Here is an 18,744-nt window from a genome sequence, read left to right on the forward strand (position 1 = left end):
AATATATCTATATTATATATTAATATATTATATTTTACTAAAAAACAAAAAATATGTTGAAAATTTATAAAATAATGTAAATGACTCAAATCTAAATAATACAAACTCTAAATCTAGAAGGGGCCCCCCCCCTTACAGATTATTCCGGATTAAATCCGTTTTGGGCCACTACGCCTAAGCTATCTGCTGACTACTGTAGAGATACGACACTAGGTTCGTCACGTGCAGCCCGTGACGATGTCACGCTTAGTCTTACAGGTTCGAATGTCCAGGTGACCTGTGACCTTACCCAAATAGATTCGCCTGCGGATCGTAGTGCTTCGCCGCTCGCAACGCCGTTTGCAACCATCTGACATGCTGCTTCGTGATTCAAGCAACTTGCTTCAGTCTGTCATGGATTCGCCTCGCATAGCGCTGACTGGTAACGAGTGGAATTGGAGATTCGCGAGCCTCGCAAGTCGAGAGGCGTTGCAATATTTACGTGATGTTCAGAAGAATGATCCAGCTGGATGGACGAGGATTGCTACTGCTCAGTACAAGACTGTCAGCGTTGACCAGGCAACAAACTCCGAGTCAGAGAACGAGGCCACTGATACTACCGGAGCCGAATCCCCCTTCGACGATGCTAGCGAGCATGACCTCGATGCCAGTGACGTGCCAATGGATGCACTCCTTGATCATATGGCTTCCGGGGGTGAACACGTCCGTTCTGACTGCCGTATCGATGCAGATGGCGGACTTCTGTGTTCAAACCACTCCGAAGTCTATGATGTGGGTGACATTACTGCCAAAGATGTGGAGAGTGGCTCGAATAGTGTTCCGAAGGTTGATTACGGGCGTGGAAAGCGTAGACGCATCGCAAATTCGATGTATGATGATTTCTGGTCCCATTAGCGCATAACCTATGTTTTTTTTCCCATATGTCACAAATTAGCTTCGTCCCACCAAAAATTCATGTGACAGTCACACCAAATAGATTCGATTTGTTAAGGGCTGTGACCTGTGACGAACCTAGTGTCGTATCTCTACAGTAATCCATGACTTGAGGTCCGCCTGACACATGTTCAGCATGGCGATGGTCACCACCTGGTCCAAACATTTTCCAATATACAGAGTCCCATCCCTGAGCTCCCTGGTGAAGTTTTTAGCTGAAATTTTAAGATTGCTATCAGCAGATGACGCCGACATGTACCACTGCGACCAGCCAGGGTACGAGGTGAGCAGTGCTAACACCATTCTCTCCCTATAAGTCTAGAATTGCGAAAACAACTCGTTCCCCAAGCTACCGCAACTGTTTCTTTTTCATTAAAGACTTGATTTCATGTGTGTACTAACGTATTCCTGCAACCACCGCTGGGCACGACAAAGGTACAGCCACTTAGGGTTCCAAGTTTCAACACGATCAAGTCAAGCTAGCTCTATTCCAGCAACAAGTGTAGCTGCTAACATCCTCACATCTTCTTCATCATCAAGAAATGCTGTCTCTTCTCCATCATTCACCAGATTGTGGTACTGTAGTAGTAGATCATCCATTGCAGTTTTGACCAAATTATTTTATTCCAGATGCATTACGGTTGTGTTTTCTGTACAGATTATCTTTTGCAAATATCTTTCAAAGTCCGTTATAATCTATTCCGCATTATTTTGCCTACGGATAGTCACCCATTACCAGGTTAAACGTTAACAACCACGATGAAAGCAGAATAATTGAAACTGAAGGTCACCTGCCGGAATGTGCCGTGACGTGTTGATAGTGCACACACCCGAGTGGGACTTATCCGCATTCGCAAGTACACGGGTAAGATGGCTGATGGCAAGTAGGATGATACAGGATTGTAACGAAATGTTGAAACCTGTTAAATAAACCAAACGTTTCGTCTCGATGACAAAAATCAAGTTATACAGTGGAACGCTGGATTATGTAGACAGCTAAATGTTCAATTATGCCGTCAGCGAATTTCATAGAGTGGTAAAATACTGACCTGGTGCAATGTCCTTGTGAGCCTGCCACCATTCTATATCGCAGGTACTGCTTGATTCATCCTCCGAACATCCCAATTCGAAAACAAGGACGTCGTCCATCACACAAGAAAGTTTTCTGTGCCAGTTCAAGCTGTCTTGCCCTAGCACAATGTTATCAAGTTTCGCGACCCGTGGCGGTCGGACGTTAAACGATAACGTTGAAATATCAACTGGTACAGTGGCATTGAGGCGATATAAAGCAAGCGTAGTTGGTCGATCCATAGGCGGAATGGCGACGTGCAATTCGCAATTTTCCATGCCCCAGTCAATCGCCCTGAATTGAAATATTGTTGAAACCTTTTATTCCATCAGTCTATAGAACACAAAAAAGGAAGATAAACTGACAGATTGTGTAACGTGGACTTTGCGGTCATCAGGCGAGATTGTGCCGGCACGTGTCGTGCGCATCGCAAGATAGTCATTAAAAACATGACTTGGCGCAGAATGATCCACCAAGCTGACAGACATGGGGAAATTTATGAACTCTCTCGAAATGGGAGGCGACGTCCGTGCGATCTCGTCGAACCGCATATATTGAGAAGGACGACGGAGAAGGTGAACATTCTTTCGAGTAATAAGTTTGTCTGAAGATACTGAAGAGTCTGGGAGAAAGGCAGGGGTATAGACCAGTAACAGGTTAAGGAACGTGCAGAAGATTACGATGACAAGTGGCCAATGGAGCACAGTTCGTGAAGTTTCATGCAGTTTCGCTTTGTGGTCGTCATCACTCTCAGAGTGAATGACTTCTTGTGGCGTCAGACTCAATGGCACGTATGACCCGTAGCGTGAGGAAAAGAACATGACGGGGAGAATGGCATGGACTTGAATTGATCATGATAGCAAGGGGAATTTGAAGCGCAGTGGACGTATCCGATTGGCCTGAGCGGCACTTACCGAGTTATTACATAATTATATAGTACTATTGAGGTGTTTCACATTGCAGTAGTAAGTTCATCAGAAGACATGGTGCATCCCGAATGCAGTTCAACGCTCATAACTTATTTCTCTTATCTATGGTTCTACCGCTACTACGGGCAGCCCTGGGCGCATCATCTCACGCAGCCATCAGACCTGCGGCAATACAATCATTCCTCCGAGCTTTGATGATATCATGCATCAAAATGACTCGTGATTCTACTGGTAAAGGACAGACCTAAGATGGATGCGCCGTTACTGCGAGATCTTCCTAGCATATCGGAATGATCTTGCGTCAACTTGGTTAACCCTGGCCAAAGGCAGTGCTAATCAAACTCATCAACAGGATTTTTAGACAGCTTTGATGATCAAGAATTTATTGCGTGTCAATCGGTATTGGCGGTTTCCGAAGGACTCGGTGATTCGGGACTCTTAGGAAGTATGTCGGTCTTCCAGTCTCGGATACTTCCATGGGATGCAACCTACAATTGTGCATGGTGACTTGAAAGGGGTATGTGGGTGCTTTGATCGGTGAGAACACCACTGAAGGTTTGTTATAAGGCCAACATTCTGGTTTCCTCCGGACGTGCGTGTTTGGTTGACTTCGGCCTTGCAACCACGCGAGACTCTCAAACACAGCTTCAGACCAACATAATCTCTGTTGCGGGAACCCCCTCTTTCATGGCGCCTGAACTTTTGGAGGCGCGTGCAAATCCACTGATCTGTTATCAGCCCTGGATAGACGCCCATGTGATATATTCGCATTTGGCTGCATATGTTACGAGGTACGGTTTCCCGTCATGATGCTCAACCATGAACTGATCTCTTTGCCTTTCCAGATGTATGATGGATTGCGCCCATTCTGGGACTTATCCCCACAGACAGTGGATACCAATTTTATGAAGGGAAACCATCCCTCACGTCCTACGAATAACGTGTGCCTTCAACGAGGACTGGATGACGACATGTGGGATTTCATCCAGAATTTGTGGCACCATGATCGAAAGCTTCGAGCTACTGCTAGCCAAGCCTCTTTGTAGATGTCGCACAAGATGCACATGGCAGGCAAAAGCACGGACAGGCCACCCGCGGAGATGGAGTGGGACTTTCTGACGGAATGCCTCGCAGAGTTGACTGATTTTGACCCTCTTTCTATTTCATGAGTAGCACTACAAGTTCATACCGATGCTGATTTCGCTCTCTGACGTTGAATCAAGTATACGAAACCTTCTGTCGTACGCCATACCCGATGTTGAAGCATCATGCACATACCTCACTGCAGCGGTAGCGACAAGCCTTTTTGGTACATCTCTTCACTTATCTTGTGATCTATCCTTGCACCAGGCGCTTGTTGGCCTTAAAGGACATTGATCTCATATCAACAAATGGTAGAGATCTTCTTTGAGAAGCACATTTGCAAGAGCACCTCCATCGCCTTTGGCCAGCAGGTCTTGCAAACGTGCTTTTCATAGAAGATCCCCATCATTTGGTTATATCCAGGGCTATCTGTCTTTCCCTCTTTCTTGTGCCTCTCAATCGTCTCTCTCACATCTTCCATAGCTTTATCAGTACTTGGTCAAGCTAAGCTTCTCGCAGATCTCGCCTGTACTAGTACGTTCCCACACACCCTAGATTTATTCACAATTTTCAACAGGCCTTAGGACAGAACGACTTTTCAACAGTGTTATTAACCGTTATTAACAAGTATTATAAACAGCTGTTGAAAAAGATCGATTTTTCAACCGTACCCTATCCGACTCGGAGCCTGATCACTACCATACACCTGTAGTTGGACCGCCTCCGCACTCCGAGTCAGAGACTGTACTCGCCGTGCTATCTCGATAGAAGGAACTTCAAGAAAGACTCAGACAGTTGTTCTCGAGAAGCATGTAATACATTCAGTATAAACAAACAATCACGTGTACGCGAACACATCTTCTACTCCCAGTGTCAATGTACCCATGCACTCGATCTGTCCTTCTTTACGTCAACCTCCAGCTGTATTTATGTTTCAAAAAGGATCGATCAACGCTAGAAGCTCGTCAGTCGTGCTCCACATCATCGCCGAGATCCACTCACAAGGAACATCCACATCGTCGTTGTTCTCTGCAGCACTGACCACTAGGATCTGTGCGAAGGCAACTGACAAGAGTAGAACATAGAAACCGAGTTTGTTGATGTTAAGTACGGTCATGTTAATGATATTCTTCTTTGAGGTGTAGAGTTTGAGATGCGTTGTTTTAAAGTGAGACTAAGAGTTGTACCCTTTAAATACCAATTCATGAGTGCCCAATTGACTTGCCCGTTAGTCTCGGCTAAAAAATATTTCTAGATGTACGGTAGCCCACATCAAGTTGCCATGTACTAGTAGTGATTGATTGCACTCCAGCTTTCGAGGTTCAAACCTTGACGGCAATATCCTAGAAAGCCGAGCAAGCGTTTCAAAATTCGGAGTTCATAAAGCGCCCGAGCTATATATATCCACGACCAACGATTCCGCGAGTTGACAAGTCCCCAGTGCCACCACTAAAGTAGTAAGTTCATCAGAAAATCTCATGATGTATGCCAGAGGCAGTTCAACGCTCATAACTTCTTTCTGCTATCTACGGTTCTACCGATACCGGCAGCCCTGACGCATCAGCTCACGCAGCCGTCATGAGACCTGCGGTGATACCGTCGTTCCTCCGAGCCTTGAGCAATCAGAACATCGTGCTAGTAAGATGCGTCAGAATGAAATGATTCTGGAATGATCTTGGGTCAACTTGGCTAAGTAACCCTGACCACTGGCAGTGCTACTCAAATATATCAGCAGGATTTCACGACAACTTTCGATAATCAAGAATGCATTACGACGTGTCGAACGGTATTGGCGATATCTCAAGGAGGACTAAGTTGGACTCGCGGGTTCGGCATCCTTAGGAAGTATGTCTGTCGCGGACGCGATCGACTTGCATCAGCGGAAAAATGGAAGTATATACATGGTTTCTGCAAGGTATGTCATTCATGACATAGTCGCACACGGTGTTCGGAGGCCAATAGAAGCCACTTACCTTACTAGGAAGATTCAAGCGTTGGAAGTAGACCTGGTCTGGCTTTCCATACTGTTCGAAAGCGTATCAGGAGTCCTTTCGAAGCTCTTTGCCTTATCAGGAAATGCACGTGAGCCCTGCTTTCCATAATTAAGTGGTCTAACCTGGTCTCGCAGATTCAATATTAAAAATTAAAAATCAGGATGGTTCATGGTGCCACTCTAAGTCTCAGACCCTCGTTCCGTTTTCTGTTTCAGTATGGCGACTGACTCGTTTCCCCAACGCTTACCTACGCTGGATCGGCTTGGCGTCACTCATCCTTCCAATGTCTCCTCATCCGAGGTAGCCACCGAGTGGCTCAACGCTTTCTCAGCTGCAATAACTCAAAGTGATGCCGCAGCTGCTGTCGGCCTCTTTCTCGAGGATGGCTTCTGGAAGGACGTCATCGCACTGACGTGGGATTTCAGGACATTCGAAGGAAGGAAGGACATCAAGAAACTCTTGGATGCTCGTCTCGTTGCTACGGGTCTTAACGAACTGCGTCTCCTACAGGAGCCCTTGAATGAACCTGTTCTGCAAAAAGTTTATCATGATTTAGTCTGGTTGCGGTTTTGCTTCGGTTTTACCACCAAGCATGGCAAGGGTACTGCAGTCGTTTATCTTGTTCCCCTTCCAGATTCAAAGTGGAAGGCGTACACTCTGTTGACCTGTCTTGATTCGTTGACCAATTTCCCTCAAAAGGTGTGCAATCACATTCCTTCGAGAGCACTTACTGACTCGGACTCTATGGAAGCTCGGTCCCCTCAGAAACTGGGAGACTGATCATGGCAGTTGGGAAGAGAAGCGGCGCCAAGAGACTGAGTTCTCAAACAATGACCCAACGATGATTGTCATCGGTGCGGGGCACAGTGGTCTGGAGACCGCGGCAGGCTTAAAGTACATTGGTGTACCCACGCTTGTCATTGATAAGAAGCCGAGGGTTGGGGATAGCGTTCGTCCCGTGTCAATTTTGGTATTTAAATATAGCTAAAGGCTCGAGGGCGGTTTCATAGTGGAGAGATCGTTACAAGGCTCTTTGTCTGCATACTACGATCTATTCGTGCCTTTTCCTTTTCTTCTACGGAAAGGGATCGACTAACAAACTTACAGGGCACAGCCAAACGCCTTACCTGAAGTGAGTGGTCTGTCAGACCTCCTTTTGATTCTTTTGTAATCCAGTTTGCAGATTTCCACCCACTTGGCCGGTCTACACCCCAGCCGCAAAAGTACAACATTACCCACATAATGAAAATTCGCTGATTCCAGCTATTGCAGCTGGCAGACTGGTTGGAAGCATATGCGAGTTTCCTTGAGCTCGACGTTTGGACGGCCTCGACGATCACCAAGACATCTTGGGACGATAGCACGAAAACCTGGTCTGTCGAAGTCAATCGCGGCGGTAAAGGTACTAGGGTTCTGACCGTTAAGCACCTCGTTTTTGCCACTGGATCTGGCGGTCGCCCGAAAGTTCCCGAAATCCCTGGGAAGGTTGTAACGCTCGAACCGATCGAAACGTGACTCATGGACGCAGGCAAGCTTCAAAGGGACTGCCGTGCACTCGTCAGACTTCAAATCCGCGGCTGATCATATCGGTAAAAAAGCAATCGTAGTCGGTTGTTGCAATTCTGGTTGGTCTGTCATATCTTTCACATCGAACGAGGTCTAAATATTTCATCAGCACATGACATTGCTCAAGATTTCTGTAGCCACGGTGTCGACGTCACAATGTGTGTTCTTTGGTTCAGGTCATGTCATTTTCATATCTTACAGGATACTATGTATCAACGATCGTCGACATTCGTGACCTCGCAGGAGTCAGTGGCAACAATGCTAGGCGGTAATTGTTCCCGTGGTTGTCGGTGGCTTGGCTTGACTTTCCTTGCCTAGTTGTCTACAATGACGACCTCCCCACTGAGCTGGCTGATACTTACAATACCTCGCTGCCTTGGGCAGTTGTTAGGCGGCTGCAACAACGTATGGTTCCTATGGTTGCTGAGACCACAGACAAGTATGTCGGACGATTCGAAGCTCACTTCCAGATGCATCACAATCGCAGGGCCATTCTAGATGGATTGGCTCAGGTTGGCTTTAAGACCAATCTTGGCATACATGGAGCAGGTCTTCTGTCCCTTTACCTGGAGCGTGGTGGTGGCTACTACGTCGGTGGGTATACCTCTGATGCATGAAGAAGATGTCTCTCAACAGTTTCCAGACACCGGAGCAAGTAAATCTATTATCGACGGGGATATTAAAATCAAGAACGGTTCCGCAATCGAGTCCTTCACGGAAAACGGCCTTCGATTTTCTGATGGCACTGAGCTACAGGCAGATATGATAGTATTTGCTACGGGGTATGGTGATATTTCACTTTGACGAGCAGAACTCATAGTTGCTTGCAGTTACGGCGACCCCCGTGACTCCATGCGTGAGGTCTGTGGAGATGAAGTCGCATCAAAAATCACTAGGGTCTGGGGTCTAGACGAAGAAGGGCAAACTGCGGGAGTGTGGAGGTACTGCGGGCATGATGGTCTGTGGTTCGCAAATGGTATTTTGCGTCGTTCTTGTTGTGGGCGCGTCAGTTTCATTTCGATGAACAGGTGATTTTGCTCTATTGCGCTTTCACAGCCTCCATTTGGCCGTGCGTGAGTTCCTTCGTTGTGGTATATAGAGCGTTGCTGATGATCGAAAATGTAGAAATCAAAGCAATAGAAGAAGGTATTTTGAATAAGGCGGATATAGCTATTCGATGATGTTTCGAAGATCTACTCATGATCAGGACTGGGAGACCTGTAAAATGTACGAGTAGTTATTGCGCAAATTAAATGTTGTATGTACAATGAATTCAAGGGAATTTTCACTGGAGCCTCACCAATTGCAATGTGTTTTTTTGTTTTTTAATATAGATATATACAAGATGTTTCTAAACACGTCGAGCCCGCCACGATCGACCCAAAACAACCGCAGGCCCACCTCATCTAACCTCATCTACTAACCTTCTTGTTGCAGTCTTCCTTTTGTGCTTACTTGCGCCGTCCTGCCAGACGGCGCAGGGAGTACGTGTTCGAATACACATATATTATAGTGCCACACCACCCAAAAAAAACATATACGAGGGAAAGCATATGACGAGACATATCCAACATATAGGGTCTACGATCCCAAAGGACTCATTCTGATGAAAAAACCGCTATTCTCCCAGCACCAGCCAGTACCAGTTACAGAGATAGCTGTCACGTTAATGTATCAGTGACATTATTGACACGGCAAGCAAGAAGCGGGCTCACCCTTTCTTTCCTCTTATGTGCAATTCGTAGACCCGATGTCGCCTACACCTCCGTGAGTGACAGTACAGCACTGGATACAAGTGCACATTTTAACTGTCTCGACAATGTTGTCTTCATTGCAGTAAAACAAAAATGGCATGTTCCCGTTATAACCCGCGAGTCGTCCACACTCATAATTGCCTGCAAGCACCCGTAAGTATGCGGTCTGAGATCAACTTGAAAATATGTGCTGAATACTCACTATTCTGGGCACATGGCCCCCCGTTGGGGTCGGGTTGTGCTTTAACGATGCCCACCAATACTGCGGCAGACGTAATCATAGTGGTGAGTGAGGTGAACTTCATTGTAGCACGAGTCGAGGATGGGTCTTCAGTGACTGTGGATGATATTCTTTGTTGTTGGACTGAGATATTACCGCTTCGCTTTTATACACGAGCAGTAAAGGGCGGTCAGCCCAAAACATGTACCTGCTGTGTGTCCGACTAAGTAAACCAATGCGCCGTGGCAACACGATATCTCTAGACGTGGCTCTATGAGAACTCGGTAGTGTCAAGCTCGCGTCCAAATTTCATATGATCCGTCTATGAAATTTGGACGCGAGCCTGACACCTGAGTGGGTTCTCATTGAGCCACGTAGGCTAGCATCCGCTTTCCGCATTTGCATAGTTCAGCTTTCAACTTTCCCGATGATCCCTTAACGAATGACTTTTTTTTCTATTAAGTTCGGTGTGGCACGATCCTATGCTGGACGTACGGTACGTGTGCAGTATTTGTAGTTTGTCTAGTGACACGCGGTGACTTCAGTCCTTGCTTTATTACAAAAGCAGACTTTTATACACTATATTTGCACGATCTTTCTCTTCGTTTACTCTTGAAAATGTGCACAGCGTACCTCTGATGGTTTTGACACAGGACAATGCAGTAATAAAATAACGACATGCTTGGAAGGAGGCGGCAGGTATTCTGAATAGGTGAGGATACATTTGCAGATGCCTGTTGAGCCTGAGAGCGAAATATATCGATGTCGCACCCATGATCTTATTCTAATGAATAAACGCCACGACTGACTTTCCCAGCTATGATGAATACAGGCAGCGCACGATTGCCGTCAGCAAGAGGTTCTACTAGTTCCTGTGAAAATAGCATGAGCAAGGTACGACGCCGAACAGTAGGTAACAGGAAGACAGCGAACATGATTCCCGTATAGACCGGAAGTGTGGGTAGGAGTGCCATCGTCGGTCACTGCAGAACCAATATATTCGCTCCAACAGTGAAGACTGCGGCTACCGCTAAGTCGCCGTCAGAATCAGGTGACAGGTAGAGCGCCGAGCGGTGTAGCGGTCCTATTTCGAGTAGTTTTTCTTGTCATATTGGTACCTAGATGAATATTATTATGAACACAAACCAATTCATGAAAAGTACAGGTGGTCGTTATATAGTGCTGGACTGAATATGAATGAGAAGTGGCAACAGAGCAGATCACAAAAATTGCTTAACTAAGATGTTACCCGATTTACATAAACTGTTGCGCGCTTGACAGGTCATGTCGGTGACCTGATGTAGATACTAAGCACAATGACTCAATCATCCGAATGATGTGCGTCTGCGATGCGTTTGTATCTACATGATATATGTAATACAATAATGTGTCGACGAGATCTACGCACGCTCGATTTTCGATAAGTCCTTGGTTTCGTACCCTCAAGTGCCACTTTGCCACTTTTGCGCAAACTGGCAAGCGACGGAAACTCCGCCCCCAGTCCATAGCAAAATACATGGACAGAGATACTCCAGCACCCAACACCCTCCTCAGTATCACGAACGCGAACATTAAAGCCCGTCCTGCTACTTCCCCTCCAAGCTCTCCAGCCCCACTGAATTTCAGGTTGTTTTCCTGATGCAGGCATTTCAGTTATCATTTATGTAGTACAGACCTTGCTTTTACTTTGCTTATCACGCTATCATGTTCTGCTCAATGCACGCTATCATTTGCACGCCTTCTCAAATTTTTTTGCAATCAATGGTATTGGAAATTTTTGGTTTGTATTACTAAGCTGGGGCGAAGTTACGCCAGCTCCATGTTCTGAAATGTAAATTCCCACATGCCTCTTGCTTCAAATTCGTTAGCCTAGGGGCGGGACGTGTGACGAAATCATGGTTGTAACTCTACAGTATCACCACAGCACTCTCAGAGTAGCCAATGCTTTGGCCCTATAGCAGTTCCTTCTACCTTTAGTTGGGCTGAGCAGCTGAAGTCGCGGGGTTCCGGCATGTTGGGTGAGCGGCTCCACCTGCTTGCGTCCCACCCCGAGCTAACGCTCGGTCCAGTCCAACCCCTCAGATTGTGTCACTGACTCTAGAGCCAGACGAAGTTGGAATGCACGTGAGCGCAAACGCTGATCAAATGAGCACGATGCTCCGGCTGTCCATAATTAAGTGGGTCTAGGCCTGGACTCGCAGATTCAATTAAAGTTAAAAACCAGGAGGGTTCATGGTGCCACTCTAAATCTCATACCCTCATCCGCACATATCAGTTTTCTGTTTCAGCATGGCGACTGACTCATTTCCCCAACGCTTGGTCACTCATCCTTCCAATGTCTCCTCATCTGAGGTAGCCACCGAGTGGCTCAACGCTTTCTCAGCTGCAATAACTCAAAGTGATACCGCAGCTGTTGTCGACCTCTTTCTCGAGGATGGCTTCTGGAAGGACGTCATCGCACTGACGTGGGATTTCAGGACATTCGAAGGAAGGAAGGACATCAAGAAACTCTTGGATGCTCGTCTCGTTGCTACGGGACTCTATGAACTGCGTCTCCTACAGGAGCCTTTGAATGAACCTGTTCTGCAAAAAGTTTATTCTGGTTGCGGTTTTGCTTTGGTTTCACCACCAAGCATGGCAAGGGTACTGCAGTCGTTTATCTTGTTCCCCTTCCAGATTCAAAGTGGAAAGCCTACACTCTGTTGACCTGTCTTGATTCGTTGACCAATTTCCCTCAAAAGGTGTGCAATCATATTCCTTCGAGAGCACTTACTGACTCGGACTCTATGGAAGCTCGGTCCCCTCAGAAACTGGGAGACTGATCATGGCAGTTGGGAAGAGAAGCGGCGCCAAGAGACTGAGTTCTCAAACAATGATCCAACGGTGATTGTCATCGGCGCGGGGCACAGTGGTCTGGAGACCGCGGCAGGCTTAAAGTACATTGGTGTACCCTCTGGTTGGGGATAGCGTTCGTCCCGTGTCAATTTTGGTATTCAAATATAGCTAAAGGCTCGAGGGCGGTTTTATAGTGGAGAGATCGTTACAAGGCTCTTTGTTTGCATGATACGATCTGTTCGTGCCTTTTCCTTTTCTTCTACGGAAAGGGATCGACTAACAAACTTACAGGGTACAACCAAACGCCTTACCTAAAGTAAGTGGTTTGTCAGAACTCCTTTGATTCTTTTTTAATCCAGTCTGCAGATTTCCACCTACATGGCCAGTCCACACCCCAGCTGCAAAAGTACAACATTACCTACATAATGAAAATTCACTGATTCCAGCTATTGCAGCTGGCAGACTGGTTGGAAGCATATGCGAGTTTCCTTGAGCTCGACGTTTGGACGGCCTCGACGATCACCAAGACATCTTGGGACGATAGCACGAAAACCTGGTCTGTCGAAGTCAATCGCGGCGGTAAAGGTACTAGGGTTCTGACCGTTAAGCACCTCGTTTTTGCCACTGGATTTGGCGGTCGTCCGAAAGTTCCCGACATACCTGGGAAGGTATGTAACGCTCGAACTGATCGAAACGTGACTCATGGGCGCAGGCAAGCTTGAAAGGGTCTTTCGTGCACTCGTCAGACTTCAAATCCGCGGCTGATCATATCGGTAAAAAAGCAATCGTAGTCGGCGGTTGCAATTCTGGTTGGTCTGTCATACCTTTCATATCGAACGAGGTCTAAATATTTCATCAGCACATGACATTGCTCAAGATTTCTGTAGCCACGGTGTCGACGTCACAATGTGTGTTCTTTGGTTTAGGTCATGTCATTTTCATATCTTACAGAATACTAGGTATCAACGATCGTCGACATTTGTGACCTCGCAGGAGTCAGTGGCAACAATGCTAGGCGGTAATTGTTCCCGTGGTTGTCGGTGGCTTGGCTTGACTTTCCTTGCCTAGTTGTCTACAATGACGACCTCCCCACTGAGCTGGCTGATACTTACAATACCTCGCTGCCTTGGGCAGTTGTTAGGCGGCTGCAACAACGTATGGTTCCTATGGTTGCTGAGACCACAGACAAGTATGTCGGACGATTCGAAGCTCACTTCCAGATGCATTGATCACAATCGCAGGGCCATTCTAGATGGATTGGCTCAGGTTGGCTTTAAGACCAATCTTGGCATACATGGGGCAGGTAATACGTCCCTTTACCTGGAGCGTGGTGGTGGCTACTACATTGGTGGGTGTACCTCTGATGCACAATGAAGATGTCTCAACAACTTCCAGACACCGGAGCAAGTAAATCTATTATCGACGGGGATATTAAAATCAAGAACGGTTCCGCAATCGAGTCCTTTACGGAAAATGGCCTTCGATTTGCTGATGGCACCGAGCTACAGGCAGATATAATAGTATTTGCTACGGGGTATGGTGGTATCTCACTTTGACGAGCAGGACTCATAGTTGCTTACAGTTATGGCGATCCCCGTGACTCCATGCGCGAGGTCTGTGGAGATGAGGTTGCATCAAAAATCACCAGCGTCTGGGGTCTAGACGAAGAAGGGCAAACTGCGGGAGCGTGGCGGTATTGCGGGCATGATGGTCTGTGGTTCGCAAATGGTATTTTGCGTCGTTCTTGTTATGGGCGCGTCAGTTTCATTTTGATGAACAGGTGATTTTGCTCTATCGCGCTTCCACAGCCTTCATTTGGCCATGCGTGAGTTCCTTCCTTGTAGTGTATAGAGCGTTGCTGATGATCGAAAATACAGAAATCAAAGCAATAGAAGAAGGTATTTTGAATAAGGCAGATATAGCTATTTGATGACGTTTCGAAGATCTGCTCATGATCAGGACTGGAAGACCTGTAAAATGTATGAGTACTTATTGGGTGAATTGAAGCTTGTATGAATTCAAGGGGATTTTCACTGGAGCCCTCATACATGGAAAACAACATCTTTGTCGGACTGAAATACACGTCACCAATGTGTTTTTTTTTTGCTTTTTATGTAATACAGATATATACAAGATGTTTCTGTACCCCAAACTCGCAACTTAAGCTATTCCCCCAGCACCAGTTCCAGTTCCAGTTACAGAGATAAGTCACGTTCAAGTATCACTGACATTATTCACACGGCAAGCAAGAAGCGGGCTTTCTTTCCTCTTATGTGCGACTCACAGACCCGGTGTCACCTACACCTCCGTTGACGACAGTCACTGCGGAAACGAGAAAATAGGTAGGCCGGATTAGTGTAGGGATAGACCATATATGCAGAATATAATCAGATGTCGCATATAATACAAATCTCGAAGCGGATGAACGAGTAGCGCTTCAGTGCTACCAGACCGGTCAACCGAGCGTTGGAACGTTCAGCGCTCAGGACTCAGGACTCAAGACTCACATGAGTCTGAACTTTTCAAATTCGATCGATTTCCGACAATCTCCGTGCGAGGCTGTCCGACCGATTTTTACCGGGGCTTAGCACTGAAACTTGATCAGTAGCGTGCGCTTCACAGCACGTATGAAACACAGATAACTCAACCTTGTTAGAGGTAGCCTTGTATTCCATGCATCACATACAAAGCAAAGTGACAAGGGTTAATGCAAATGAATTACCTTGCCGAGCCTCGTCTGAAGAGATGTTGAGTTTCCAACTTTAATTTTTGCTTTATGTAATACCCGACCTCTTGTAAAAATAGCCAGATTGCCTTACCTATATGCAGTACGAGCGCGAAGTCGGTACGTACCAGTGCCAGGTTGCGCCGTAACATCCCCCCAAGTGTATTTGTGTCTTCATCTTTGTATCACTAGAGCTTCCAAATTTCACCAACCTTCCTTCATTACCTTTCGTTGAGGTTGAGCCGGTCTCCTCCTTGTGCACTATTGCACGTTTCCATTCACTTCCTTTCGACACACCAATCCTTTTCTTTCAAGTCGACTTCGAGCAGCGCTCGATACACTCGTTTCTTTGCCCATCTACTACCCTTTGTTAACCACCAACCTCTTCGATCAATGGGAAAGCTCATCTGGCACGAGCTAAGTCGCTACATCTCCCTCACGGCCAGTGTTTGTACGTCGCATCCCTCTATCTGGCAAAAATCATCTCACCTGATGTTAACAGATGCAGTATGGGCCAGTTTCTGGGGTTTCTTCTTCCGCAAGTTCTTTTGGGATTTCATCGGTGGCATCTTGCGCTCTCCCGGTGGTCTGCAGTGAGTGTCATAAGACTTTGTTGTACTAATTTATATTCATGTTCCCTTGCAATAGACCGTCACCCAAATTTGCTCTGTTCATCAATGTTATTGTCAAATACCCTATTGTGCAGATAGGCACCATGGCCCTCGGGTTTACCATAATCGCGCTGGAATATCCTATCCCCATCTTCAAGGGAACTGCTATATTTAGGAGCATCGCTCTTAGAGTGGTGTTACTGATCATGCAAGCCGCCGGAACGGTTTTATTTTACCAAGTGAGTTTCCATACGTCTTGTACTGCCAGTTTTCTCATACAATACAATAGGGCACAAATGCGGCACTATGGTCATTAATTGCTGCAATGTTATACATTCGTGCATTAACATTGAGAGAGAGAATGGAGGAAGCAATAAAACACAAAGGCCGAGCGGGTCAGGCTTGACGAGTACGTTTACACGCAGTTCCAGACCTTTTCAACGGTATTATATGCTGTCAGTCTGTGACTGCGGTACTAGTACAGCACTCGATACAAGTGCACATGTCAATGACCTCGACAAAGGTTGTCTATCGAACAAAAAAAATGGCATGTTCCTGTTATAACCCGCAAGTTGTCCGCACTCATACTTTTCTGCAAGCACCCGTAGTACGCGGTCTGAGATCAACTTGAAAATAGTATGTGCTGAATATTCACCAGTCTGGGCAAATGGCCCCCCGTTGGGGTCTTGTGCTTTAACGATGCCCGCCAATACTGCGGCAGACACGAACTTCACACTTCTTCATCGTTGAGACAGGGAACGTGCGCGACGCACCTTCAAGTTATTGCTCGTACCTAATCCTTGGTTTACGAAATTCTCGGAGTGCACTCTAGAGGCAACAGCGATGATGACAGACAGAGCAACGGGAGGCATGTGATACATTCAGTATGATCAAACAATCCTATACGCTCGAACACATCTTCTACCCCAATGTCACCTGCAATGTGCCTATGTACTAATACATCATTCTTTGCGTTAACTTTCAACCTTTCAGCTGTATTTAGGTTTCAAAATCCCCGATCTATAAGCTCCAAGTTATCAGTCGTGCTCCACATAATCGCCAGGACCTACTCACCATCATGAATATCATCCTCACTATCATACTCCAGGTTGTTCTCTGCAGCACTGACCGGTAAGATCTGTGCAAAGGCAACTGACAAGAGTAAAACATAGAAACTGAGTTTGCTGATGTTAAGCACGGTCATGTTGAAGATATTCTTCGCTGTCAATGAGGTATGGTGTTTAAGATGTAAGATGAGATCGGGAGTTGTGTCCTTTAAATACCAATTCGTGAGCACAGTGACAAACAGCCAGCACGCTCGAGCGTTATTCAATTGACTTGATCATTAATCGGAGTGTGTTAGTCTTGATCAAAAAAATATTTCTAGCTGTGGTTGGTATCACCTCGTGAATGCTTTGCATCATCGAATTCGGCGCTCTGATTGCACGCACAGCAGGACTGGAGTCGACTGTACTAGTACGCATTAAGCATTGAACCGTACTACAAGCCCACAGCAAGTTTCATGTAATGGTTACGATACTCCACCTTTTAGGGTTCAAACCATGCGGATATAGCCCCGGAGAGATGTGTTAGCCATAAGTCACACCATTTCTCTCTACTTCCACCGCGCAAAATACTAATCTCCGCAAAGCGTTCTGTACCGTTCAGTCTGGGCATCAGAAGTTTTGACGTAATGATGCTCGCCGATCAAAGTGGTGCGGAATAGCTTGGGTGCATAGCGCTCATGTGTGCAATTCGGAAAATGGGCGCACCATTTGATGTTCACATACTAGAATCCTTTAAATCTTGCTTGAATCTATTCGTACGTGATGTTGATGGTATTATTTATTCAGGTGCACGAAGACAGAGGCAAATTAGCTGTTAACATGGATCCCTTCCGATGCAATCAGCACCCCATGGAAGTCGGCACTTTCACAAAATTGGCATTTCTAGCCACTTGAACACAAAATGCTTGAAATAGATATCATTCTTTATCTCATATTCATTACGAGGTTGAACGTTAACAACCACAATGAAGGCAGCATTGAGTGAGATAATTGAAACTGCAAGTGCGAAAGTGTCACCTGCCGTGACGACGTGTTGATACTGCACACACCCGAGTGGGACTTATCCGCATTCGCAAGAACACGAGTAAGATGGCTGATGGCAAGTAGGATGATACAGGATTGCAACCAAATGTTGAAACCTGTTAAATAAACCAAATGTTTCGTCTCTGGCAAAAATTCGAGGAAAATCAAGTTACACAGTGGAACGCTGGATCATGTAAACAGCTAAATGTTCAATTATGCCGTCAGCGAATTTCATAGAGTGTTAGAGCACTGACCTGGTGCAGTGTCCTTGTGAACCTGCCACCATTCTATATCGCAGCTACCGCTTGGCTCATCCTCCGAACATGCCAACTCGAAAACAAGGACGTCGTCCGTTACACAAGAAAGTTTTCTGTGCCAGTTCAAGCTGTCTTGCCCTAGCACAATGTTATCAAGTTTCGCGACCCGTGGCGGTCGGACGTTAAACGATAACGTTGAAATATCAACTGGTACAGTGGCATTGAGGCGATATAAAGCAAGCGTCGTTGGTCGGTCCATGGGCGGAACGGCGACGTGCAATTCGCAATTTTCCATGCCCCAGTCAATCGCCCTGAATTGAAATATTGTTGAAACCTTTTATTCCATCAGTCTATAGAACACATAAAGGAAGATAAACTGACAGATTGTGTAACGCGGACTTTGCGGTCATCAGGCGAGATTGTGCCGGCACGTGTCGTGCGCATCGCAAGATAGTCATTGAAAACATGACTTGGCGCAGAATGATCCACCAAGCTGACAGACATGGGGAAACTTGTGAACTCTCTCGGAATGGGAGGCGACGTCCGTGCGATCTCGTCGAACCGCATATATTGAGAAGGACGACGAAGAAGGTAAACATTCTTTCGAGTGATAAGCTTGTCTGAAGATACCAAAGAGTTTTGGAGAAAGGCAGGGGTATAGACCAGTAACAGGTTAAG

At 46.3% G+C, this 18,744-nt stretch overlaps 7 protein-coding genes across 7 annotated transcripts; 4 read left to right on the forward strand and 3 right to left on the reverse strand.

The window, feature by feature from the left end:
* Window positions 1-1,959: 1,959 nt before the first annotated feature.
* Window positions 1,960-2,553, reverse strand: F5147DRAFT_583467 (uncharacterized protein; the record flags this gene model as incomplete). Its single annotated transcript, XM_041431726.1, has 2 exons — window positions 1,960-2,319; window positions 2,386-2,553. 2 exons carry the CDS (start codon window positions 2,551-2,553, stop codon window positions 1,960-1,962), a joined length of 528 nt encoding a protein of 175 aa, XP_041288556.1.
* An 841-nt stretch (window positions 2,554-3,394) lies between these two features.
* F5147DRAFT_583480 (kinase-like domain-containing protein) lies at window positions 3,395-3,977 on the forward strand (the record flags this gene model as incomplete). The annotated part of the gene is made up of 4 exons (XM_041431728.1): window positions 3,395-3,448; window positions 3,499-3,643; window positions 3,670-3,722; window positions 3,777-3,977. Coding segments are annotated over 4 exons (453 nt in total), but the record flags the coding sequence as incomplete, so codon positions are not given.
* Window positions 3,978-6,224: 2,247 nt separating this feature from the next.
* Window positions 6,225-8,755, forward strand: F5147DRAFT_583538 (uncharacterized protein; the record flags this gene model as incomplete). The annotated part of the gene is made up of 15 exons (XM_041431731.1): window positions 6,225-6,707; window positions 6,760-6,957; window positions 7,019-7,065; window positions 7,123-7,140; window positions 7,192-7,231; window positions 7,281-7,493; window positions 7,537-7,633; window positions 7,684-7,724; window positions 7,776-7,842; window positions 7,893-8,013; window positions 8,062-8,168; window positions 8,218-8,356; window positions 8,405-8,550; window positions 8,603-8,647; window positions 8,700-8,755. The coding sequence occupies 15 exons, from the start codon at window positions 6,225-6,227 to the stop codon at window positions 8,753-8,755; spliced, it is 1,818 nt and encodes a 605-aa protein (XP_041288558.1).
* A 437-nt stretch (window positions 8,756-9,192) lies between these two features.
* Window positions 9,193-9,895, reverse strand: F5147DRAFT_714935 (uncharacterized protein). The gene is given in 5 exon segments (XM_041438509.1): window positions 9,193-9,232; window positions 9,290-9,469; window positions 9,531-9,830; window positions 9,843-9,845; window positions 9,869-9,895. The coding sequence occupies 2 exon segments, from the start codon at window positions 9,631-9,633 to the stop codon at window positions 9,303-9,305; spliced, it is 270 nt and encodes an 89-aa protein (XP_041288559.1). The 5' UTR covers window positions 9,634-9,830; window positions 9,843-9,845; window positions 9,869-9,895; the 3' UTR covers window positions 9,193-9,232; window positions 9,290-9,302.
* Window positions 9,896-11,837: 1,942 nt separating this feature from the next.
* On the forward strand, window positions 11,838-14,423 carry F5147DRAFT_816517 (uncharacterized protein; the record flags this gene model as incomplete). The annotated part of the gene is made up of 15 exons (XM_041443578.1): window positions 11,838-12,128; window positions 12,182-12,289; window positions 12,342-12,504; window positions 12,675-12,699; window positions 12,750-12,789; window positions 12,839-13,051; window positions 13,096-13,192; window positions 13,243-13,291; window positions 13,343-13,401; window positions 13,452-13,572; window positions 13,625-13,731; window positions 13,779-13,917; window positions 13,966-14,111; window positions 14,164-14,208; window positions 14,261-14,423. 15 exons carry the CDS (start codon window positions 11,838-11,840, stop codon window positions 14,311-14,313), a joined length of 1,656 nt encoding a protein of 551 aa, XP_041288560.1. The 3' UTR covers window positions 14,314-14,423.
* A 752-nt stretch (window positions 14,424-15,175) lies between these two features.
* Window positions 15,176-16,145, forward strand: F5147DRAFT_714950 (uncharacterized protein). Its single transcript, XM_041438511.1, has 4 exons — window positions 15,176-15,559; window positions 15,611-15,701; window positions 15,757-15,958; window positions 16,009-16,145. Exons 1-4 carry the CDS (start codon window positions 15,502-15,504, stop codon window positions 16,123-16,125), a joined length of 468 nt encoding a protein of 155 aa, XP_041288561.1. The 5' UTR covers window positions 15,176-15,501; the 3' UTR covers window positions 16,126-16,145.
* Window positions 16,146-18,040: 1,895 nt separating this feature from the next.
* F5147DRAFT_583487 (uncharacterized protein) lies at window positions 18,041-18,510 on the reverse strand (the record flags this gene model as incomplete). The annotated part of the gene is made up of 2 exons (XM_041431729.1): window positions 18,041-18,400; window positions 18,448-18,510. The coding sequence occupies 2 exons, from the start codon at window positions 18,508-18,510 to the stop codon at window positions 18,041-18,043; spliced, it is 423 nt and encodes a 140-aa protein (XP_041288562.1).
* Between the last annotated feature and the right edge of the window lie 234 nt (window positions 18,511-18,744).

Source organism: Suillus discolor, assembly GCF_016758755.1.
Source record: "Suillus discolor strain FC423 chromosome Unknown F5147scaffold_65, whole genome shotgun sequence".
Classification (NCBI taxonomy): Eukaryota; Fungi; Basidiomycota; class Agaricomycetes; order Boletales; family Suillaceae; genus Suillus; species Suillus discolor.

Excerpts from the sequence above, each read along its gene's own strand:
- F5147DRAFT_714935 (XM_041438509.1), bottom strand. The coding sequence starts at position 9,633 with ATGAAGTTCACCTCACTCACCACTATGATTACGTCTGCCGCAGTATTG. Across the intron at positions 9,470-9,530 it reads GGGGCCATGTGCCCAGAATA|GCAATTATGAGTGTGGACGA; the intron begins GTGAGTATTCAG and ends GGGTGCTTGCAG.
- F5147DRAFT_714950 (XM_041438511.1), top strand. The coding sequence starts at position 15,502 with ATGGGAAAGCTCATCTGGCACGAGCTAAGTCGCTACATCTCCCTCACG. Across the intron at positions 15,560-15,610 it reads CTCCCTCACGGCCAGTGTTT|ATGCAGTATGGGCCAGTTTC; the intron begins GTACGTCGCATC and ends TGATGTTAACAG. Across the intron at positions 15,702-15,756 it reads CGCTCTCCCGGTGGTCTGCA|ACCGTCACCCAAATTTGCTC; the intron begins GTGAGTGTCATA and ends CCCTTGCAATAG.